We start from the raw sequence: 26,306 nt of genomic DNA, 5'->3' as shown, positions 1-26,306 counted from the left end.
AAATTCTATTTATGTCGCGGATCGAATCTTGCAAGGCGTGGAACCTTTTGAGGACCAAAGGCGCAACGGAACAAGGAGCAAGATGGATGCGACAACTAGACCCGGTGGCGGTGGCCAAAGATGGCAGCAGCTAGGGTTGGCGACACATGGAGGACAACAATAGATAAAAGTCATAATAGTTGAAAATTAGTTTTTCTATTTATTGCTTTTTATGTTGTGTTGTGTGTGCTTGTTAGTATGCATGCTAAGTAGGCTAGCATAGTCAAAATTCCTCACTTTAAATAACTAAGTGGGAGAGGGATTTATTTTTAAATAAATTCCACGGTCTCCATTACTGGTTTATAAGTGATGCAACAAGCTTGCGCGTTAGCTCTGAGGACCTTCCTCCATATCGGATGAGCTTGTTTGCAGATCACTAGCTTAAACTTCCATTTTGGATGACTATAGGAAATTAATTAAGAGCGTGTGATCTTCCCCATTGGAAGGGGCACAATCTTATTAATGGACTTAGTATCAAGTAATGATATACACTTAGGCACGTCTAATAGTATCCTCCCCATCGGAGTCACTGCTATTATTTGTGTGACCGAAGAAAACCAACTATTAATTTGTCAAATAAATAGGTTGACAAGATAATAAAATTAAAAACTCCTCTTACAAATGTTTGATTTTGTATACGTTCACACTATCGTGGCATACAAAATTCACGGTTTTTGAGGTAATTTTATTTTGTCATAAAGATTTATTGACAAGATAATTAATGGGTAAAACCTTCCTCTTACAAATGTTTAAATTTTGTATACGTCCACACTATCGTGGCATGCAAAATTCACGATGTTTGAGGTGTTGGTGAATTTAAATAATATTGTTTGAGGAATCAATGTAATTTTAAATTCAAAAGTTTTGACCAAATATTTGAACAAAGACCGATCAACTATTAATTTTATTCGTCATAAAGTAAAGATGACTAGATAATAAAATTAATGGATAAAATCTCCTCTTTGTTTTTGTATACGTCCAGTCCACACTATCGTGGCATACAAAATTCATGGGGATTTAAGGAATTGATCTTGACCAAATATTTTTTTGATTCTTAGGATTTAAAATGTTTGTCAATCCCCTAGTTGTTATACTATAGAAAAGACTTAGTAGTCCCAATTATAATGATTGGAAATAGGACTTGGACATTAAGGTAGACTGTCTTCTTAGAACCAAGAACAATATAGGTGTATTTAATTCATTAGTTGAAACATGTTTAGTGGTGTTATCTACCAGAACCTGGAGTGTAGATACAGATACTATTAATCATGTCCGTAATTAATTGCAGGGTTCCAGGAAACCCGACAACTAAATGAAAATAAAAACACCGTCTACATGGGCACTGTTGTAAAAGTGGCAACTGTTGCAGTGGGAGATGTTTATCCTTTGATAAAGAATAAAACATGGATTTTTGAGTAATTGTCTTTACGTACCAAGTTTAGAAAGAACTAGTTTTCAGTTTCTAAACTATTCAAAGAACTTGATATTCTACCTCTTTTAATAACAAAGTTGTTATCAAGAAAAAGAGGGAAGTTATCTGTTCTGATACGTTGGTTGGCAATTTATAAATCCAATAACTCCCACGATGCAACAAATGGAAAATAGTAACACATCTTCTAATTTTAAGAGAAAGCAACCTTCAGAAATGAACCATTTATATCTTTGGCATCTAAGGCTAGATTATATTAACTTGAGTAGGATTCATTGGTAGCTGATGAACTTTTGGGTTCATTAGTAGAGGAAATCTTTCCAACCTGCGAGTCTTACTTGGAAGGAAAAATAACCAAGAAGCTTTTAAGTCTAAGGGGTATAGAGCCAAAGATATGTTGGAATTGGTTCATTTTGATTTGTGTGATCCTATGACTATCCAGACAAGAGGTAGTATCGAATATTTCGTCTATTTTATAGACAACTATTCAAGATACAAATACATTTACTTAATGTGCCGCAAGACTAAGTGTTTTGATTAGTTCAAAGAGTACAAGGCTGATGCGGAGAAACGTTAAAGTAAAAGTATCAAGTCACTATGGTAAGATCGTAGTGGCAAGTATCTCTTGGGACTATTTAGGAGTTACTTATCAAAAGTAGGGATTCAATCCCAACTAACTGCACCTGGTACACCCCAACAAAATGGTGTAGTAGAAAGAAGGTATATGACTCTTATAGAAATAATTAGATTGATGATGAGTTATTCAGAAAATTACCAAGTTCGTTTTAAGGATATACTCTGAAAAAGAAAGTGAACATAGTACCTTCCAAAGTCAGAACTCTCTACTCATATAGAATTGTTGAATAGGCGTAAGCCTATTTTGAAGCATATTCGGATTCGGATAGTCCAGCACATATGCTGAAGAGAGACAATGATAAGTTGGATAAGAATTCACTTGTTTGTGGGTTATCCTAGAGAAACGAAAGTAGGTTTATAGTCTTAAAAATCAGAAGGTCATTGTTAGCATCAATGACTGATTTTTAGAAGAGGACTATATAATGAACCATAAGCCCATAAGTAAATTTGTTCTTAATAAAGGGCATGTCTAATCTAGTACCAACTGTACAAGATGAAATATCACAAGAAACTGCAACACGTATCACAATTGATACACAATTATAGACAGTGCCTAATCGTAGTGGGAGGGTTGTCAAACAACCTAAAAGATTCATGTTTTGGAAGAGTCTTTTGGACTTGATCCCAAATGAACATGAGCCTGATCCCGGACATATGATGAAGCACTCCAAGATAAAGATGCAGCATCTTGGCAAAGAGAAATGAATATAGAATTAGAATTCTAATAAAATCTGAAAGCTTGTAGAACCACCAGATGGTGTAAAAGCCATTGGGTAAAAATAGGTCTACAATAGGAAAAGATGGATAGACAGGAAGGTGGAAACTTTCAAAGCAAGGCTTGATGAAAAAGGAAACTTTTTCACTAGCAGCCATGCTTAAGTCTATCCGGATTCTTTTATCTATTTGGCAAGTGGATGTCAAGACAATATTCCTTAATGGAAGTCTTGAAGAAAGCATCCATATAAAGCAACCAGAAGGGTTCATTGCAAAGGGCAAAGAGCATCTTGTGTGCAAGCTCAATCAGTCTATGGACTGAGGCAAAACTTCAAGGTTTTGGAACATCTGGTTTATCAAAGTAATCCATACCTATGGATTTATTTAGTAACCGGATAAAGTATTGTGTATACAAAAGGTATGATGGAAACGTGGTGGTATTTCTTGTACTATACGTAGATAACATTTTTGGTAGTTGTAAACAATATCAAAATGTTGTCAGAAGTAAAGGTATGGTTATCCAAACAATTCGATATGAAGGACTTGGGAGAATGTATATATTCTTGGGATCAAAGTAATAAGGGATCGCAAGAAAAGAATATTTTACTTATCCCAAGCTTCATATATCGAAAAAAATCCTTGCTCGTTTTAAGCATGCAGAACTCCAAGAAAGGTTTCTTACCTTTTGGGCTAGGAGTAGCTTTATCTAAAGAGATGTCTCTGAAGACATCAAAGGAGATAGAGGAAATGAAGGCGGTTCTTTATGCTTCGGCTGTCAGAAGCCTAATGTATGCTATGCATGAGATCATAAATCTGTAGCAGATATCAAAGTAACCCTGGACAAGGACATTGGACTGCAGTAAAGCATATATTGAAGTACCTTAGAGGCACTAGAGATTATATGCTAGCTTACAAGGCAGTTAATTTGGTCCCTGTGGGTTGCACGGATTTTGACTTCCAATTGGATAGGGACAATAGTAAGTCAACCTCGGGGTTTTGTGTATACTTTAGGAGGTAAAGTCATAACTATGGAAGAGTGATAAGCATAGGTGCTTTTCGGACTCCACCATAGAAGCTGAGTATATGACAGCCTCTGAGGTAGCCATAGAAGTTGTATGGCTCAGATACTTTAAGATAGACTTAGACATGATTTCTGGTTTGCCCAAAAATTATTATAATAATAGTGGTGCAGTAGCAAACTCGAAGAAACCATAAGTCTATAAGGCAAGTAAACATAATAGAGCGCAAGTACCACCCAATACGAGAAATCGCATAAACGAGGAGAAGTTGTTGCTGCCTAGATTGCATCAGGTGATGACCTATAGATCCTTTCACTAAGGTCCTTAAGGCAAGAGCTTTTGATGGGCATGTTGAAGGGTTGGGAATCAGATGTATGGCAGCAGATATGGCAGCTTAGTCTTTTAGTATAAGTGGGAGATTGTTAGAATGTATATTAAAAGTCTAGCTTTTGGTATAAACATTTATCTAGAAATAAGAATCACATTGGTCAAATGTCTACATTTATGATAAATGTAGTTGTTCAATTAATTTATATTGTAGATAACATGGTGTGTGGTGTCACACACAGAAGATCATGTTATCAGTTCCTTATAAATTATAAACAGTAGCTCACGACCAAGATGGAAAGGAACAAACCATTGGAAGGTCGTAGTGTAATTAGGTATTAGTTTATCTTAACTAAATAATTACACTAGTACACTTAGAGTATATTGAGTAGGACCATTAGAGGTCATTTCTTTTATACTGACTTTATGAAGGAACAAAGATCTCAGTTATTATGGAAGTGTGTGCTCTTAATCCTAATATAATAACAAGTACATATATTTGATATTTATTTCTTTAATTTATCAATGGGTGAGATTTAGTTCGATAAATCAATAAGCCCGATAAGTTGGGAAATGATATCACTTATAGTGTGTGTTGTTGATTATAGAAGGAAACTGTGTCCTAGTGATCTAGGTTGATAATGTCCCCAAGAAGAGCGCATAAGGATTGTCATGTTAAACCCTGCAGGTGGACTTAGTCCGACATGACGATAAGGTTGAGTGGTACTACTCTTGGACTAAGATATTAATTAAATGAGTTGTCAGTAACTTACTTAATTAGTGGGCATTCGACATCTTAAACACAGGGAGACTAACACACTCATAATAAGAAGGAGCCCAAAATGTAATTTGGGATTGGTGCGGTAGTTCAATAATAGTTCTTTAGTGGAATGAATTATTATTGATGAAATTAAGTTGTGTGTTCGGGGCGAACACAGGATTCTTAATTTCATCGGGAGACCAAAACCAATTCCTCCTCTCGGTCCCTATCGTAGCCTCTTGTATATAGAGATTTATACCCACCACATACCCACCTTCTTACCCATCCAATGGGGCCGGCCAAGCTAGCTTGGAACCCAAGCTAGGGCCGGCCAAGACCAAGTGGATGAGCCAAGTTGGTGGCCGGCCAAAGCTTGGGTCCCAAGCTTAGGTGGCCGGCCACTAGAATATTAAAAAGGATTTTTATTAAAATTATTTCTTATGTGGATATCAAGGTTTTAAAAAGAGAGCTTAAAAATTAAAAATTTCCTTTTATAGCTTTCTACAAAAGATTAAAAGAAGAGATTAATCTCTTTCCTTATTTGTAGATTAAAAGGATGGTTTTAATTTTTGATAAAAACTTTCCTTATTTGTAAATCATCCACATGTTTAAAAGAGAGTTTAAAATTTGAAATCTTTCCTTATTTGTTGATTAAAAGGTGGATTTTAAATTTTAAGAAAACTTTCCCTTTTAACCATGTTCATGATTTAAAAGAGGGTTTAAAAATTAAATATTCTCTTTTATAAGTTTCTACAAAAGATTAAGAAAAGATTTGATATCTTTCCTTATTTGTAGATTAAAAGAGATTTTAATTTTTAGAGATAACTTTCTTTTTATCCACATGTTAAAAGAAAGATTTTAATTTATAAAATTTCCCTTTTATTAACCAATCATGAAGGGATAAAAATTATTGGAGAAATTTTTTATAAATTTCTGGAGACAAATTAAGGAGTTTTAATTAATTAAAACTTTCCTTGTTTTGGCGAGAAGAGTGGTCGACCAAATAAATTGGAGAAGAGAAAATTATTTTTAATTAAATAAATTTTCTTTTTCATGGCAAAAGAATTAAGGAAGTTTTTATTTAAATTTTCTTATTTGCCAAGACCAAGGATTATAAAAGAGGGGGTAGAGGTGCCTTCATGACGAACGACTCTATTCTATTTTCTCTCTCTTTTCTTCCTTGGTGTAGCCGGCCCTTCTCCTTTTCTCTCTTCCTCTTGTGTTGCCGAAATCCTTTATCTCTTGGAGCTTGGAGGAGGTGGCCGGATCTAGCTTCAGGAAGAAGGAGAGAAAGCTTGCATCCCTTGGAGCTTGGTTGGTGGGGGAAAAAGTTCTTCATCCTTTAGAAGATATGCTTGGCCGAAACTTGAAGGAAGGAAGAAGAAGGTGCCTTGGTGGTTCTTGTCTCGGAAGATCGTTGCCCACACAACGTCCGGGATTAGAAGAGGAATACGGTAGAAGACCTAGAGGTTTTTGTTTGCAAAAGAAAAGGTATACTAGTATTTAATTTCCGCATCATACTAGTTTTATTTCTTTGTAAAAATACCAAATACAAGAGGCATGCGATTCTAGTATTTCGAATTTATTTTCGATGTTGTGTTCTTTTGTTTTTCTTTTCCTTGTGATTTGATTGTTCTTTTTGGTTGACCTAAAGTTATTTAAGGAAATTAAATATTAGCTTTCCTTAAAAGGTTTTGTCTAGGCGGTGGTAGTTGTTCCCATATCTAAGAAGGCCATGTGCCTCGCCATGCAGTCCTGGAAGCCAATTTTAGAAATTAATATTTAATGAAATTAATAACCTAGGTGATTTGGATCGAACGTGTTAAGTTCCGCAGGAGATCCAAGTCTAAACATAAAAGAACAAATAAATTAAACTTTGGATCAAACGTGTTAAGTTCCGCAGGCGACTAAGTTTAATTTAAAAGAACACATGGTAGCTAGGAAAAGGTTCAGACCTTTGTACAAAATTTTTGTACAGTGGAACCATTAGGTTTTCCGAGTAGCAACCAACACAACACTCTCAGTACAAGAAGAAAGAAAGGGAAGCAAATACAATTGAAATCTTACAAGATTTACACTAGAAACCCTAACTCTAACTTCTTCTTGTTGTTGTAGATCACCTCTTGACTTGGATGTGCACCAGCACTTGCCTCCAAGAACCTTCAAAAACTGGCGGTGAGAGCTAGGAGAAGTTGCTGTGTAGATTGAAGAAGAATCGAGTGAAAATGTGTTGAAGAAAACTCTCACAACGGCTTTATCCAGCGTCAACGGTCATATCTCAATCGATTGAATTGCTCTCAATCGATTGTGGAGACTTTGGATCGATCGGTTGATCGATCCAGAACACCTCCGTGCTCTTTAGAAATCATTTGAATCGATTGCCCGATCGATTCAAGGTTTATTGCAATTTTCCAGCCTCCCAATCGATCGAGTGATTGATTGGGTGGGCTTCTGTGCGACGGCGTCAACTTCCCAATCGATCCACTGATCGATTGGGAGAAGGATTTGTCGCGGGATACATCCAATAGATCAACCGATCGATTGGGCATGATTCAATCGATCCGTTGATCGATTAATCCAACTTGATTTGCCCTAATCAAGTCCGAAGCCCCTAAAACCCAACATCCGGTCAACCATGACCTGCTGGGGCATCATGCCTAGCATCCGGTCACCCTCGACCTGCTAGGACTTCCTCACCAAGTGTCCGATCAATCCCTTTGACCCACTTGGACTTTTCTCCTCGTGCCAAGTATTTGGTCAATCCTTTGACCTACTTTGACTTCTCAATACCAGGTGTCCGGTCAACCTTAACCCACTTGGTTTTCCACTAGAGCCGTCAATTTGGGTTGGGCCCGTCGGGTTGGTCCGCCCCGCCAAACAATTTAAGCGGGTTGGGTTGGAATTTTATCAACCTAAGTCCGCCGTGGGCCGACCCAACTAGGCCCGCGACCCGCCCGGGTCGCCCCGCTCGGGCTTGGGTTGACCCGCGGGTTGAAAAACATATGTAAGTTAAGTTTTAGGTCAATTTATTATCTTTCTTTGTTATAATTTTGAAATAAAAATAGCACTTTTCATCCAACATAAGTACTCGTTTGTGTTCATTTATATTTAAAATACATGTTTATGTATACATTTAATTGTAGAAAACTTTTTCAAAGTAAAATGTTGAAGATATGAAATATTTTTTAATTTTTTAAAAAAATTTGATAGGCCCGCGGGTTGGCCTGCCAAACCCGCAACCCGCCTTAGAATGGGTTGGGTTGGAAATTTCCCAACCCGTCAAGTTGGCAGGTTGGCCCACCCCGCCCCGCCAAATGGTTAGCCTGCCATGGGCCGACCCGCTCCGCCACGGGTTGACCCGTCTGATAGCTCTAATTTCCACGTGCCTGGCTTCACTCACCAAGGCCTTCACCTAGCTTCACTCACTAGGTCTTTCACCTGACTTCACTCACCGGGATTTTCATACTGCCTAGCTTCACTCACTAGGTCTTTCAAGTCAAGTATCCGGTCAGTCTTGACCTACCTAACTCTTCTTCACATCTAACTGGTCAACCTTGACTAGAGGAGAATTATACCAACAATCTCCCCAAATGAACGATTGCACCTATAATCTCCATGTATTGTCAGTCTCCATGTATTGTCAAACATCGAAACCCAAACATCAAGACTCAAGCTTGAGTCAGCTTAGGCTTAGTCAAATCAGGTCAACCTTGACCCAAGGGATATTGCACCAACAATCTCCCTCTTTTTGATGTTTGACAATGCCTTTAAGTTAGGCTAATCCCATAGCCTCAACTTCGTTTCATGCCAAGAAATGAATGAGGGTTTCCTTCATTCTCCCCCTTTCCTAGAAGACAAACTCCCTCTTTAGGTAATGAAGGCCTAACTTAAACCCTACATTCTCCTCCTATTGACACACATCGAAAAGAACTCTCCCCCTGAAGAGTTGCTTACCGTTGTTCACAACACCATAATGAAATCTCATACCCTTTATTATCTTCAACACTCACCCTTGAGCGTTAACCAATCCAACAATGAATGTCTCACACCTTTCACTGTATTAAAGGCTCACTCTGGAGCATTATTCCACATTATGATGCTCACACTAGAGCATCCATAACCCCATAATGAAGATATCCACTCTTCATTGTTTGTTAACGCTCAACCTTGAGCATTGTTTTTCTTAATGAAGATTTAACAACCTTCAATGGGTTTGGAAAATAAGTTCCATGTCCTTAAAGAGTGACTCCCCCTAAAGACATACTTCAAACTTCTGTCATTGCACCAACAATGACTTGGAATCCCTAAATCTTTAGGAAACTCAAAATTTAGAAGTTTTGAGATTCAAAAATTCAAAAATGAAATCAAATCTCGACCTAAACTTCTACTTAGTCTTTCTTAACCAATCCAATCTTGTTTTCATCATGAAAACTCCCTCTAAATATATACAAATGTGTTCTGAGGGGTTAGGAATGATTACCTAGACTAAAAATGGGTGAAAATGTTGAAATTTAGCTTTCCCAGCCGAAATCAGCACTTCAATCGATTAAAGTTGGGGTTTGAATTGATTAAAGCAAGTTCAATCGATCCATGGATCGATTCAATAGGTGTGGATCGATCCGGTGAGCTTCTATTCACGATATCACTCCTCTCAATCGATCACCGAATCGATTGAGGCACTTCAATCGATTGGGTGATCGATTGAATACTTGATATCCTGAAAGTCTATTTCAGCGAAGTTCAGAAATTCCCTAGAAATTCTACAAAATTCTAAAAATCATAAAAATTCGTGTAGACATTACTTATGATATACACTATCAAGGAAAAATAGTTTTCTATGAAAATTCTTTTTATTTTTAAAGATTGATACAAACTTGAAAACTTGTAAAAACTTTAGTGTTTTCTTCAAGTTTGTGTCTAACCTTTCAATGATGATTACTATCAAAAGATAGTCTTCACCAAGATTTTCCAAAAGAATTTTAAAATTATTTTCAAAACCAATATCCAACCATGTTCTTTGGGGTCAATGCATATGACTTGTACATTAGTTTTCCCAATGATTGGAATACACATAGCTATATGGTTTAATGAACCTAAAACTCAAAAGAATGTACTAAATCAACATCTTGAGTTTTGTTCATCGTCCTAACATCTCACCCGTATCTAATGTGTACTAAAACACATACAAGTCACCTTATAGTTCTTTGTGAGATGTAAAGTTTGGTTTTGCCCTAAACTAGGGATCATGCATATCTACCTAGGCATTTTGAGATTATGAATATCCAAGTAGGATGTTAGTAAATGTCATTATCCTTAATTGTAAGGAATTAAAAATAATGCATGAGGTGTTATGACATATATCAAAATAAATAATTTTCAAAAGAAAAATCACTATAACTACATGATGTATGAATGACATGACATGGTATTTTGTTTATTTTTTATAATAAGCATGAATGCAAAAATGTGATGTCATGGCATATGATGAGCAAACAAAGCATGTCAATTAGCATAAAATTAAAATATACCTAGATTATCTATCTAAGTGTCCTTAAATCCTTAGCTAAACTTAAAGGTAGTCCTAGATTGCCCATGTTTTCTTGAGAAAATGTCAAAATCTAATTTTGACATTTCTTTTGCTTTTCTTAATTTGTGTCAATTTAAATTAAGCATAATTCTTCAAGGTTTGGCACACTTTACTTTTTCAAAAAGTAATTATTTTAAATTAAGGCCTAACTTACCCTTAACTTCCTAAGAAAATACCAAACCCCCAACTTGCACTACAAGAAAAAAGCCCAACAACAACGGTTTTTCACCGTTGTCGTAGCCCATTTTGAACTGTTGTTAAAGGTCGTGTTGTTAAAAGGGGTGCCCAAAGACAACAGTTTTTAACCGTTGTCTTTGAAGGCAAACACAACATTTTTACAACAGTGAAAAACTGTTGTCTTTTCCTTCAAAGACAACAGTTTTTCACCGTTGTCTTTGAGCGTCTACCTTTAATAACAGGGTCTTCAACAACAGTTTTAAACTATCTACGACAACGGTGAAAAACTGTTGTCTTTTTTAGAAAAAAAATAAAAAAAATTAATACACAATTTTCCAATATTATAAATCATTCAAAATACTAAATTTCAAAATAAAATTTAATATACAATTTTCTAACATTCAAAAATAATATCTATAACATTCTGAAGAAATTTCATAAGCAACCAACAAAATTTTATAAGCAACCAACAAAATTTTATAAGCAACCAACAAAATGATAACACTATTAAAACAAAGGTAGAACAATATAACACAAGATTTTCTACTTAGATGTCGGTGAAGAGGAGGGATTGCAGCTCCTAGTGCTCCTTAATTTGTTAAAGTCTCTTCATTTTTTTAGCTTGTCGGCATTCTTCCCAATACTCTTGAGGACACCTAAAAAGAGCAGAATGAAATTATGCAATCCTGTGCACAAGAACTATGTAATTCTAAGTGGTGGATCATGTCTGTCACAAGTTCGCCACTAATTTTTTTGACCATTATGCACAGATTGTAGACAAGCATGAAAATAAGCAGACCCATAAATATAAGCGAATAAAGGATACCTTTCAATCTTCTAAATCTTCTTTTCTGGTTGGCCCGTCTCCTTTTCCTCTCTTCTTTTGTTAACTCTGCCTCTTCTTTGATGTTTCCTTTTCCATGAAAAATCTCCTTAGGGGCAAGCATAGCTGCATCTGAGACGGCCAATGGAGCAACCTGCAAAACCATTGTATTTCAGTGACTCGAAATTGTTTTTACCATAAACTAAAAGACAACTCCAAAAGATATTTTTACCTCTTCCATTGCTAGAGCAAGTACATTGACTTGTATAGACATGTCCTCAATAACCTACATCATAACTTATGGTCAATCAAGAAATAAATACTAAAAGAATTAAACACTTGATAAACTTTATTGCTAACCGACTTTGGAGCAAAATGGAAGTGAGACAGCGCATCCAACTTTAAGGAAATCTTTTTGAATAGCATTGTTGCCTGCAGGCATAAAAGAAAAAGTGTATGAGAAAAGCTGAGAAGCTACACAAGCAGCCAGATGTTATCGCAGATCAATACCATAGATCTAGTGGATCTGTATTATTAACAAATTCAGATTGCAGATATCCCAATGTCAGTTTTTTTTTGCTATAAAGTAAAGTCATTATATGCATCAGTAAGAAAGACATCTATCGATAATATAATATTCCATCAGGACTTCTGAGAAAGTTTCCCAGGCAAATAAACATAAAGGAGGGAAAACCCAAAGAGCTTGAGAGGTTTCAATATAATTTCTCAATAGTGAGAATACAACAGTTGTAAGGAGCTTAAAGAAAATGCATCGATGAAGACTTATAAACTGACACCTAAGACATACAAATTCTCATTCTCATCAACCATCAATCACTAAACTATGATTACTATCCTACCAACAGCTGAAATTAGAAATTGAAAAAAAATGCAGATAATTTTGGTAAAAATAGCTACTAATTGCTAGGGTTCAGTTTGAATTTTTATGACAAAATTTACCACATAGGAATAGTAAATAAGTGGACAAGTAAAATACCTCAATCTTAAGTTTATCAGAAGCAGAAAGAAGAGCTGGAGCTAGACCCGTCTTCTGCGCATATTCTTCCTAAATTACAAAAAAAAAAAGGAGAGAGAGAGAGAGAGAGAAGTGAGCATAGTCTATGTATCACACATTAGCTGATTAATAAAAATGATTTGCATGAATGAAGCAGCGAACCTCATATATCTCGGCAAGACCCTTCTTACTCTTATTTTCATCCTGTTAAAAAGTTCATTATGACATTGTTCCCACTTAGAAGTGTTCAATTTATATATCTTAATGTTGCCAAAGTTAGACAGAACAAGAAAATTACCATCTCTTTGGTCTCCTTAGGGGGTTTAGATGGCAAGATAGGTGCTCTTTCAACGTCATCAAAATGACCCTGGAAGCAATCATAAACTTGAACATTACATGATTCTAATTGGTGTGTTTTTGTGGTTTTACATTTAGATATTATTGTCTTCACGGTCTTTGCTGTCTAATAAGAATGAATTGTTTAATTAATGGTCGTGCTTGGCGTGTTAGATTGTTAATCTTTCTGGTCTTGAGAAAGAAATAATGCATATTGTTGTTTCAAATACCAATATACCATTTTATCTTTTCATGAATATATACATCAAGCAATTTTCTAAATACATCTAGAAATTATTGGATTTTCATACTCTTTTAGCCTGATTAAAGGGGTATGAAATGTATGCAATTAAAACAAACTATTTCTCAGTACATTTTTCAACCACAACCCAAGTTTGAATTTCATGATGAAAGAGTAAAAAGACAGAACCAAAATAAAATCCTCCAGTGAATAATATTTTCATGCTGCAACACGTTAAGATCCTCCCGTCAACGATACTACACGAATAATTGAAAAGGCAAATTAGAATCAAATGATCATGGCTAAGTAGCGATAAACTATGAATGGGGAAAAAAAGTATAAGCGTTGTCCAAACAAATGAGTATTAGGAAAGAAAAGTTATAAGCCAATGGTTTATTTTGTAGTATCTGTGGATATGGGATTGTTAGAAGAACAAAATAGAAAAAACGATGCTTGATAAATAAGGATTCTAGTTTTCAACCCATCGTGTTAGGCAAACCACTGGGAGCAGATTAAGATAAATGTTAAAGATTAATTAAAAGACTGCTCTACTAAGCTTAAAATACGTTTATTTCTTTGGCAGCAGGAGACATAAAAACAGAAACGAAAATATGCAGTTGCAGATACTATGAAGTTAGAACCACTTGAATAGGACTATCAAATCTAAAAGGAATCCAATATGTACATGCGCTCACTATTAAGTTAGAACCACTTTGAAGTTTTGAAATAGGACTATGATATCAAAAGGGAATCGAATATGTACATATGCATACCTGTTGGAGCTATTCCTCAAAAAAATGTATTAACATTAATAGAAACATAGAAGAGGAAAAAAAATAGAAATTATAAAACCCTGAATGACCAATCAAATCCCTATAGAATGTTCAAACCACTACCAAGTACAGATTTATTTATTTTTTTATATGAGTTCTTATTCAGTTTAAGCATTACATGATTCTAATTGGTGCCATGTTGCAGATGGTAGAAGGCCAGTTAATCCAGAAGGGGTGCAGTATTATAATAACTTGATCAATGAACTCAAGAAATATGGTACAATTAGAATAGTGGTCATACCTTAACAATTTCCAGTCACAATTTTACCAAACTGTGTTTGGCCGGCAGGAATTGAACCTCATGTCACTCTTCTTCACTTTGACCTCCCCCAATCTTTGGAAGATGAATATTCTGGACTCTTGAGCCCAAAGATTGTGTACATTTCTACTACAACCCTTTCATTTGCATCTCCTCGAATAATGTCTAAGATAGTGTCCATTGTGATGCAGAGAGGACTTCACTGCTTATGCTGATGTGTGCTTTAGAGAGTTTGGGGATAGAGTGAAATACTGGATCACTGTCAATGAGCCAAACATTGAACCCATCCTTGGCCATGATCTGGGAATATTTCCACCAAATCACTGCTCTTCCTCCTTGGCCTCTTCCCTTGGCCTCAATTGCAGCAAAGGGAATTCATCTGTTGAACCATATGTAGTTGGTCATAACCTTTTGCTTTCCCATGCATCAGCAGTCTCCCCATACAGAAAGAAATATCAAGTTTCAGCATTAGAAATATCAGGTTTCAGAAAGAAATGTCGAGGTGGCGAGGAGGAGGCGCTGGTGAGAAGGAGGCAACAAAGATGGCTGAAAGTCGAGGCGACGAGGAGGAGGCGGTGAAGATGGCTGAAAGTAGAGGCCATGAGGAGGAGGTGGCGAGGCCGAAAGTTGAGGCGATGAAGAGGGCGGCGAGGAAGGAGGCAGCGAAGAGGGTGCTGAGGAGGGAGGCGGTGAGGAGGGAGGCGGCGAAGAAGGCGGTGAAGAGGGTGGTGAGGAGGGAGGCGACGAAGAGGACGGTGAGGAGGAGGCGGCGAAGAGTAGGGTTTTGGGAAAGAGACAGAAAAAAACAAGGCGTAAACAACACTTAATAGACAGAAAAATGACGAAGGAGAAAAAGTGGCGAAAGAAAAAACAATCGCATTCAACAACACTTAATAGACAACGATTTTTAAAAACCGTTGTCGTAATCCCAAAAAAGCGCACATAGACAACAGTTTTAAAAAACTGTTGTCGTACCCTTTAAAAACCATTGTCGTATCCCCAAAAAAATATAAATAGACAACGGTTTTTAAAAATCATTGTCATAGGCCAAAAAAATTACTAAAAGACAACAGTTTTTGTTTAAACCATTGTTAAAAGGCAAAAAGACAACGGTTTGGTATAAAACCGTTGTCGTTTGAGTGTTGTTGAATGACGTTTTTCTTGTAGTGTTGACATTTCTTATCCTTTTCTCAAATGTGACAATTTAAATTAAGTCTAATTCCTCAAATTTTGAGACATTGTACTCTTCCAAAGAGTAACAAATAATCCATTTCATTTTCAAATGTTAACAATAACCTTGAAAATGCTCTACGAGTGTCAACTTCATCAAAGTTGGGTTGACTACCCTTCTAATTTGAGTTGATCACACTCTCTAACCCATCTAGGGGGTAGAGAAAATACTCTTAGGAACCCAAAACCTATTGGTGCTCCTTGGATGCTCTAGGTACTCACTAGGGATAACTTCCCTAGATACCTTCCTAATGACCTTTTTAGGCTCCTTAGAAGCCTTGATCACTTTTTCTATGTCAACTCTGGGGATAGCTTCCCTTGTGACCTTCTTGGTGACTTTCTTAGACTTCTTAGAAGTCTTAGTCACACTCGTTGTTGCAAAGATATTCTTAGGAATAACTTCCCTTGTATCCTTGACTTGACCCCTAGACCTAAAGTTGGTTCCATAGCTATATGGAACCCTATGGTAAGAAGACACATCCTTCTTGGTTTTAGGTTTGTATCCCAAACCCCTATAACTATTGGATGGTTTTTGTGTTCCTAGCCCTAGATTGTGCTCATTTTGCCCCTTAAGGATATTTTCCATCCTTTTTAGGGACTTCTCTAATTTATCAAGTTTTGACCTCAAGACTTGATTTCCTTTCTATAAATCTATAGATTTTGATTTTTTTTATTCCTATGAGCATTTTTATTTTTAAGCCTATAACTAAAATCCTTAGAGTTATTGCCCAAATTTCTATCTATCTTCCTAACCCTAGGTGTGGTAGTCTTGGCATGGAAAGCTACATGACTATCATGCTTTCCATTTTTATGGTAAATAACATTAAAGTGATATAAATTTGAACTAGCATGCTTTTTACCATGATTTAAAGAGATAGACTCAATAAATGATATCTTAGAGGCTCCCCCTTGACTTGTGCTTCCACCCTTGATTTTGATCGCTTTCCTCCCCTTAGGACATTGACTCCGATAATGTCCTTTTTGATGACACAAGAAGCATATAATGTGCTCATTGCTCTTCTTTATCATGAGGGTGATCTCTTTGGGCTTCTTCTTGCCCCTTTATGTTGGTTGGTCCTTCTTCTTGGCCAATTTGGGATATTTACTTTTGTAGTGCTCATGTTCCCTACACTCAAAACATATAATATGATTTTTATTTTTAATTGAACTAGTTATACCTTCATGTGTAGGGATGACACTTTCTTCTTCTTCTTCGCTTGACCCGGAAGTAGAAGCTTCTCCTTCTTCTTGGTCCGGTGTCAACGAATGTCTCTCCCTCTCAATCCTAGAGGTCGAGACTTCTTTATCTTCATCTTGTACATGGAACAAAGAGTACGCTCCTCTTTTCCCTTTTCGTTGCATTCCGTTGAAGATGAAGCTTCTTGGACCTTTTCTTCAAAAGTTGAGCATCTCTAAACTTTGAAGTCCTCTTCCTCTTGGCCTTGATCCAATGAGTCGCCCTCATTGGATTCTTCTTGATTTGGTACAGTGGAGGGGATTTCATGAATCTTTGCCAATTTGCTCCAAAGCTCTTTGGCATCCTTGAATTCTCCAACTTGAGCCAAAATATTGCTTGGTAATAAATTGACCAATAGCTTGGTCACTTTATCATTTGTCTTGCTCCTTTGAATTTGCTCTTGGATCCACTTGTTCTTCTTGAGAGTTTTACCCTTAGAATTTGTTGGAGCTTCAAAGCCTTCCATTAGAGCAAACCATTGCTCTATCTTCACCATCAAGAAATTTTCGATCCTTGATTTCCAAAGATCGAAGCTTGTTGAAGTGAATGGTGGAGGCACCCTTGTGTCGAATCCGAATGCATCTCCGAATTCCATTTGAAGTTGAGCTCTTGATAAAATCTTTGGCTTGATGAAATTTGCTTCAACTTCTTTACCCTCTAGCTTTGTTGCCCTTTCCGGCGATGATTCCGGTAAAGAGCGACCTCGCTCTGATACCACTTGTTAGGATCGAAATGTAGCTAGAGGGGGGGGGAGGTGAATAGCTCATCACACTCTTATAGCTTGCTTCTTGATGATGATATGCAGCGGAATGTACAAGAAGCAAAAATACAACGCTAACACAAATGATTTACTTGGTATCCACCTCAAGAAAAGGCGACTAATCCAAGGATCCACACACACGAGCACTCTCCACTATGAAAATACTCCTTTACGGTAATTACTGAAGGCGGAGAAGCCCTACAACATTCTCAGTACAAGAAGAAAGAAAAGGAAGCAAATATAATTGAAATTTTACAAGATTTACACTTGAAACCCCAACCCTAACTTCTTCTTCTTGTTGTAGATCACCTCTTGACTTGGACGTGCACCAGCACTTGTCTCCAAGAACCTTCAAGAACTGTTGGTGAGAGCTCGGAGAAGTTGCTGTGTAGATCGAAGAAGAATCGGACGAAGAAGTGCTGAAGAAAACGCTCGCAACGGCTTTATCCAGCGCCAACGGTTAGATCCCAATCGATTGAATTGCTCTCAATCGATTGGGGAGACTTTAGATCGATCGGTTGATCAATCCAGAGCACCTCTGTGCTCTCTAGAAATCGCCTGAATCGATTGCCCGATCGATTCAAGGTTTATTGCGATTTTCCAGCCTCCCAATCGATCGCATGATCGATTGGAGGCTCCCAATCGATCGGGTGATCGATTGGGAGGGCTTCTGTGCGGCGGCGTCAACTTCCCAATCGATCCACTGATCGATTGGGCATGATTCAATCGATCAGTTGATCGATTGATCTAACTTGATTTGACCTAATCAAGTCCCAAGCCCCTAAAACTCAACATCCGGTCAACCATGACCTGTTGGGACATCATGCCTAGCATCCGGTCACCCTCGACCTGCTAGGACTTCCTCACCAAGTGTCCGATCAATCCCTTTGACCCACTTGGACTTTTCTCTTTGTGCCAAGTATTCGGTCAATCCTTTAACCTACTTGGACTTCTCAATACCAGGTGTCCGATCAACTTTGACCCACCTGGATTTCCGCGTGCCTGGCTTCACTCACCAAGGCTTCACCTAGCTTCACTCACTAGGATTTTCATACTACCTAGCTTCACTCACTAGGTCTTTCACCTGACTTCACTCACCAGGATTTTCATACTGCCTAGCTTCACTCACTAGGTCTTTCAAGTCAAGTATCCGGTCAGTTTTGACCTACCTAACTCTTCTTCACATCTAACTGGTCAACCTTGACCAGAGGAGAATTATACCAACAATCTCTCCAAATGAACGATTGCACCTGCAATCTCCATGTATTGTCAGTCTTCATGTATTGTCAAACATCGAAACCCAAACATCAAGACTAAAGCTTGAGTCAGCTTAAGCTTAGTCAAATCAGGTCAACCTTGACCCAAGGGATATTGCACCAACAATTACTGGAGATTGGTTGAAGGTTTCTCTAGTATTGTTATGTTGTTGACTAGACTGTCTAGGAAGGGTATGAGACTTACTTGGACATATGCTTATGAGACTAGTTTCAGGGGTTGAAACGAAGACTAATAACTGCACCCGTCTTAGTTTTACTTTCTAGTGTAGACGGATTTGTACTCTACATAGATGTTTCATATTTAGGGGTTAGGTGCAGTTTTGATGCAACATGAATGAGTAGTATCATATGCTTCTCGACAGTTGTAAGATTATAAGAAGAATTATCCATTTCATGATTTGGAGTCACCCTCTAGGGAAAGTTGATGTGCCTTGAGAAGGAAATCCCGAGAAGTTTTGGCTTGTCACTGGATTATAATTACAGGATTGGTTCAAAGTTTCTGAGTTGAGATTAGTAGAGCAAAGACAGGCAGAGCGAAGGACTCGGGTGTCTATGATTGCTTAGTCATCTATTATTAAGCAGATTTAGAAGGCTCAAGCTAGTGATCAAAATTTTCAATTTTTATGTAGCGGAGTAGTTTCAAGACAGCAGACAAAATTCTCATGTAGTGAGAATGAGATTCTTTATTTTCATGGGAGATTGTGTATTTCTAAGTCACGTCCTGTCCAAGAGGACTTACTGCAAGAAACACATTGATCTATATTTGTGATTCATCCAGGTGGTACCCGAATGTATAGGATCCTAAAGCGTTCCTATTGGTGGAACGACATAAAGAAAGATATCGTGGATTTTGTAACTCGATGTCTAATATGTTAGCAAGTGGAGGCTGAATATCATACACTAGCAAGGTTATTTCAGTAGATTCAAATACCAGAATGGGAATGAGAGTATGATATGATGAACTTTGTTATGGAATTACCCAGGACATGGAGAGGATGTGATGTGATTTGGATAATCGTTGATTGGTTGACTAATTTTCTCCCTTTCTATCGATCCGTAGGACAGATTCTTTAGATCGATTAGCAGAGTTATACTATAAAGAGATTATCAGACCTCATGGTATATCTCTGAGTATTGTATCAAATAGGGATCTGCAATTCACATTATGGTTCTGAGATATTTTAGAGCATACCATGAGTATAAAGCTTTGTTTTAGTATAACTTTTCACCCTCAGATAGATAGACAGTTTGAACATACTATAGAGACATTAGAGGATCTGCTGATAACGGGTGTTATGAGTTTTGTTGATAGTTGTGAAGACTATTTATTTCTAAGGGATTTTACCCACGGTTGGCTATATAGTAATGTGGGAGTAGCGAAAGCATGGTGAGCTCATTACCCATAGGGTACGTTTGATTGGGGGTAATTTTTGATAACTTTGGTTATCCATCCAAGATTATCAACGAAAATCCTGTTTGGTTTAGGTAATTGATGATTCCCGAGTAATGTTTCATGCCTGATACGTCAGCAAAAGGGACATGTAACTCGGAATCGGAAAACCTCAGAAAATCGAGGTTTTTCTTGATTCTGGAGTTAATAATTTCTTTTTATCAAAAATATCCTCCGATAAGAGAAAAATATGAAAAAAAAAACGTAAAAAAATAAAAAAATCTAAACAAATAGAAAAATAAAAAAACATTAAAAAAAAGTAAAAAAAGGAAATAATATTAAAAATTAAATAAAAATGTTTAAAAAAAGAAAAATAAATAAATAAAAACGTAAAAAAAATAAAAAACGTAAAAAAAAGTAAAAAAAACATAAAAAAACGTAAAGTTTAAATAATAATAATAATAATAATAATAATATGTATGGTTGATTTTGTAATGGAGGATAATACAGTAAAATATTAAACTAGATTATTCATTAAAACATTCAAACAAACAATTTTTTTGTTATATTACCTAAGTTGAACCAAACAATATTTGGTTATATTTTATTTCCTATAACCTTAGTTATGTGATTACCTGATAATTACATAACCAAGATTATACATGATAACTTAAACTAAACGCACTCCTAGAGTCATCACTATATATTTGGAAGTAGATCATCTTGTAGTTCTATGAGGAAAATCTTAATTCCTCATGGTTAGGGATTTGTTCATGGTACTATGATTCAGGGGCGGATCCAGTGGGGGTCGCTCCCTTTGCCAGTGGTGGAACCCCTAGTATTATGGGGTCCCACTGATGGAGATGAGGGATACCGCTCCTTGTTTATCATGATTGCCCCTCCATACTTGAATTCCTGGATCTGCCACTGCTATGATTGATTAGTATACGAGTATGTTGCTTAGTTGTTATCCTTAAATGAGGATCCTTAAGTTGGAACAGTAAATTTAGGAATTAAATTTTTATTAGTAGAGGAGAATGTAAGATACAACAAATTAAATAGTAAGTGTTATTGGAGAAATAACCTTATTAGATTTTTTAAAAAAAATTAAAAATTTTTGGGATTTAAACGGAGTCTGTATGACATGTTTAAGGGGATGTATTGATTAGATTTAGAGAAAGGTTGTTTAGAATATCCCTGACGCCGACTCTCTTCTCCTTCTCCTATTCGTGCCACCACCCGATGCCTCAGATAGACTCCAGCCGACCACCGGCCATCAACCGCCCGAGTCCTCCCCATGTCTACTAGTTCTTCTCCTTTGCTCCCGACTCACGCCGCTACTCGATACGCACGAGGTCGAGTCACCCCTTCTTCTCTTGCATCTCTGTCCCTGATTTGCCCGACGTCACTACCCGTTGCCATCATCGAGCATCGACACCTCTATCGGACGTGGCTATCTTGTGGCAGACGCAACTACTCGTCGCTAGCCCTAGATCACCCTCTGACCACCCATCTACACCCAGGGCTATTTTTCAAAGTTTTCAAGAAATAAAATTTTCATATTTGCAAAGATATTTGAAAAGAATGTTCCATGAAAATTTTGCAAGATAGTTCAACTAATTTTCAAAAAAAAATTCCTAAGACCTTTATCAAAGTTATTTTTTATGTCTTTTTTTTTTAATTTTCAAAGTAGATTTGGAAATATTTTCAAAAATTGTCTAGTATTGTTTCAAAAAATTTTAAAGTACTTGTTTGATTATCAAATAAACTTTTCAAACTATTTTCAAAATATTTCAAATTTCCAAATAAAGTTTTCAAATATTTTTAAAAATTTGCAAGTATTTTTCAACCATTTTTAGAAATATTTTTAAGGATTTTTTAAAAGCAATAGTGATATTTTAAAAAATATTTTCCAAGAATATTTTTCAAAATATTTTTCAAAGTAAGTCTTTAAAGGATTTTTTGTGGATCAAATTTTCAAGAATGTTTTGAAAGACTTTCCAAACCTATTATCATAGTTCCTAATAATGCAAAAACTAATTTTTTAAAGGATTTTCAATTTTTCAATTGTTAACCACAAGGTAATCTTCCTGTGTATCTTAGAGGTAAATCCAAATTAAAGAGTAACTAAGTTAATATTTTCAATTAATTTAAAAAAAAACTATTTTCAAAGAAATTTTCAAAAAGTAATTGTATTGAAAACCATTTTTGAATTCATGATTTTAAAAGGCATAAGCTAAAGGGTGAGCTCTTTTTTAAGATGATATTTTTAAAATAATTTAATTTTTAAAATGTGTCTTTAAATGGAATCTCCTCATGAACATGATATTTTCTTAGTAAATCTTTATTAACCGTAAAAAAAACTTCCTATGTGTCTTACGGGTATATTCAAATCAAAAGAATAATTTTCTAAAGATTTCAAAAGATATTTTTCACAAACATGTTTAAGCATAGTTTTCAAGGATTTTTCAAAAATATTTTTAAAGAAAGAAAAAAAAAATCAAGGACCAAATATGTTTTAAAGCACTTCTTTAAAAACATTTTCAAAATGTTCAATACTCTCTTCCCCTTAATCTAATACATTTTTGGTTACCATTGTTAGTTATAAGAAATTTTACCTAAATGTCTAAGGGTTTTAATGTTAGTAACACTTTTTCTTGAAAAAAAAAATATTATTTGAAAAACATAAGTTTTGGTACTTAATCAATCATTAATTAATTTAGTTTAAGATCATTTTTGGATTAAGTTGATTAAGTTTAATTAGTTTAAGATTTAATTAGGTTTAACTTTAATGAAAGTTAAATTAATTTAAATTAAGATTAATTAAGTTGAAGTTAGCATAAAGTTAAGATTAGGATTAATTAGGTTCCAATTAATAAGTAGGTTAATGTTTAATTAGACTTAATGTTTGGTTAAAGTTTAAATCAATGTAATTAAGTTAAGTTAAATCTTCAATCAAATTAAAATTAAATTAAATTAAATTAAATTGAACTATTAATTAAAGTTAAATTAAAATTTAATTAAGATGAAACTAAATTCTTAATTAGGGTAGGATTATTAATTAAGGTTAAATTTTAATTAAATTGAGTTGAATTTAGTTTAACATTTTATTAAATTGGGTTAATATTATATTTTTAATTAGATTAAATTTTTAGTTAACGTTAATTTTTAATTAAATTGAATTTAAAATTAAGTTAAAATTTTAAATGATTTTTGTAATTAACGTTAAATTAAATTAAATTTTTAATTATGTTAGATTAAGGTTTAATTTTTAATTAAAGTTTTAATTTTCTGTTAATTAATTTTTATTTGTTTTTAAAAAATAATTTTCAAAAAAAAAATATTAAATGATTTTTAAAAGATTTTAAGAATAATTTTTAAATGATTTTTGAAATAATCTTTAAATAATTTTTTTAAAAAATATTTTACAAGGATTTTTATATAAATTTTAAAATAATTTTTTAAATATTTTTAAAAAACAATATTTTAAAATAATTTTTAAAATATTTTTAAAATAATTTTAACAATACTTTTAAAATGTTTTTTTTTAAATAAATAATTTTCAAAATGGTTTTTTAAAAGAATTTTTTAAAAAATTAATTAATTTAATTTAAAAGTTTAATTTATTTAAAGTTAAGTTTAATTAAGAAAATTTGAAAGTTTAATTAATCCTTATTCGTTTCAGCCTATCTATATTTCCAATCAAGTATATCTTATAATTTTGTAAGATGATTATTTATAAATTTTATTTTCAAAGATCGTTTGACTTTGTGTTTAATTCAAGTTTAATTGTTAGTCAATTAAATATACATTTCAAAAATCAGCTTTTAGGTTATGGCTAGACACATAGACCTTCTTAAATATCGGAGCAATAACCACTTTTAGATAAATTTTTTTAAAGAAATTTAATGCCCCAGGGCGTAACACAGACGGTGGGCGTATGACATCTCTGGCGTAATGGTCAGGAGTCAATTCTCAGGAACTGACGACCTGGGGTTTACCCCACCATGCGCCTGACGCCTATATACCTGCATGTATCTCCCTCCATATTCGTGGAGCCGACACTAGAGGGTCGTTAATGTAGCAGATCTACATTTTTAATTTAACCTAACCTAACTAGTTTAAGATGTGACGAGGTAGTTTCGGTTAGTTCTACTTAACTAAGTAGACCAAGTAGGGTATGTCTTACCGAGCTTGACATCTTAATCCGAGTTTTCATAACGTACTATCATCTCACTCCACCCCAATACTAGGTTGGACAAGAGTCAAATTATCTTTTTCAGTCTAGTCCTAATTACCTAGACCGGTAGGCTATGTTTTTGAGGTATTAATTAATTTGGTGTCTCCCTCTGAATTATATAAATTTTATTTTGTTAAGTTTAATTAAGCTTAATTAATTTTTAACTAAGGTTTAATTAATTTTTGTTTATATTTTTTAATTTTGAATTAATTAAGTTAGTTAAATTGTCATTATAAAAAAAAGTGTAGTTAAAATTTATTTTTAAAAATTTTAAATTTATTGAATTATGTCTATTTAAAAGATTATTTTTAATATTTAAATTTTTATTAATTTTAAAATTTAAATTTATTAAATTATTTGAATTATTTTGTTTAAAAAATTATATTTAATATTTAAGTTTTTATTAATTTTTAATTTATTAAATTATTTAAATTATCTTTATTTAGGATAGAAATTTCTAGATTGACATTATCTACACTATCAAATATTTTATCAAGTAATTTATTAATTTTATCTAGATGTATATTCACTTCTTTATCTTTAAATTTTAAATTTGAATTGATTAAATTATTATTTATTTTTATTTTAAAGATTTTTACTAATTAGTTTATTCGAATTTGGTGAATTAATAAAGATTCAAAAATTATGTCTATTTAAAAAGATTATTTTTAATATTTAACTTTTTATTAATTTTAATTTTAAATTTATTAAATTGTTTGAATTATCTTTGTTTAAAAAATTATATTTAATATTTACATTTTTATTAATTTTTAATTTATTAAATTATTTGGATTATCATTGTTTAGGATGGAAATTTCTATATTGACATTATCTTACACTATCAAATATTTTATTAAGGAATTTATTAATTTTATTTAGATATATAGTCGCTTCTTTATCTTTAAATTTTAAATTTGAATTGATTAAATTATTATTTATTTTTATTTTTAAATATTTTTACTAATTTGTTTATTTGAATTTGGTGAATTAATTAAGTCTAAATCTTTATTAATTAATTTGTTTGATTTCAAATTTTCAAATTTAGTCTATTTTCTAAATTAATTAAATCTAAATTGTTTGATATATTTACAGAGGTATTTTGGTAAATATCTAAATTATCACATAAATTTATAGAAAAAATCTTTAAACTATTATACATGTCATTCATATTATTATTGTGAGATACAATAATTAAATAATAAGTGTTATTAGGAAAAATAACCTTATTAAATTTTTTAAGAGTTTTTAAAAAAATTTTAGGATTTAAATGGAGTTCGTATGATATGTTTTAAGGAGATGGATCTATTAAGATTAAAGTGATTTCATTAAGCCTGATTTAATTTAACCTAACTATATAATGAAAAATGTAAATCTATATTTCCTTTTTCTATTCCCGATCCCCTTTCTGCATCCCAATCCCCTTCTCCTTAGCCATCGACACACTCTCCTCTTTGTCGTCAGAGTAGACCCTTAGACAGTGCTAGCCAATCAACCCTAAATCCCGATCCCCACTCGCTGCCTCCTTTCTAGCAACTCAATCTCATCGGCAAAGCAACCATCGCACTTATCGCCATCGCCCGACGCCGAGTCACCCTCCGCTTGACGCCGTCGTCGTTAGTGCTACCAACTTTGCCTCTCCTAGCAACAAACCATCATTGCCACTTCTCTGTGTGGAGCATGTGAAATGTGAAGGAAGACTTTAGATCTGATGAGGTTGAATTAATGGATGTTTAGTCTTCATGATTGAGTTAGGTTTAGTCTTTTTAGAGATTTAGCTAAACCTAATTAGATTAGCGGTTTGGATGAATAGAAGTTAATTAAAATTAAGGTTTTCCTTAATTAGATTTGGTTATAGGTGTTGGTTGCTACTCGGAATATCGTATCGGTTCCCCTGTACAAAAATTTTATACAAGTCCTAAACCATTCCTAACAACTTATTGTGTTCTTTAGAAATTAAATTTGGAATCGCAAACAAAA

General features: G+C 34.3%; 1 protein-coding gene and 1 long non-coding RNA gene across 2 annotated transcripts; one reads left to right on the top strand and one right to left on the bottom strand.

Moving 5' to 3' along the window:
- Positions 1-11,521: 11,521 nt before the first annotated feature.
- On the bottom strand, positions 11,522-13,696 carry LOC122010912 (U3 small nucleolar ribonucleoprotein protein MPP10-like; the record flags this gene model as incomplete). The annotated part of the gene is made up of 7 exons (XM_042567379.1): positions 13,670-13,696; positions 12,825-12,893; positions 12,689-12,730; positions 12,509-12,577; positions 11,872-11,943; positions 11,744-11,797; positions 11,522-11,665 (listed from the first exon to the last, which is right to left on the bottom strand). Coding segments are annotated over exons 1-7 (477 nt in total), but the record flags the coding sequence as incomplete, so codon positions are not given.
- A 386-nt stretch (positions 13,697-14,082) lies between these two features.
- On the top strand, positions 14,083-14,629 carry LOC122012774. Its single transcript, XR_006120318.1, has 3 exons — positions 14,083-14,153; positions 14,226-14,313; positions 14,387-14,629. It is a non-coding gene; the product is annotated as an uncharacterized LOC122012774 (long non-coding RNA).
- The last annotated feature ends 11,677 nt before the right edge of the window (positions 14,630-26,306 follow it).

Source organism: Zingiber officinale, chromosome 8A, assembly GCF_018446385.1.
Source record: "Zingiber officinale cultivar Zhangliang chromosome 8A, Zo_v1.1, whole genome shotgun sequence".
Classification (NCBI taxonomy): domain Eukaryota; kingdom Viridiplantae; phylum Streptophyta; class Magnoliopsida; order Zingiberales; family Zingiberaceae; genus Zingiber; species Zingiber officinale.
Note: the sequence above shows the minus strand (reverse complement) of the source record. Positions and strands in the feature narration are given on the sequence as shown.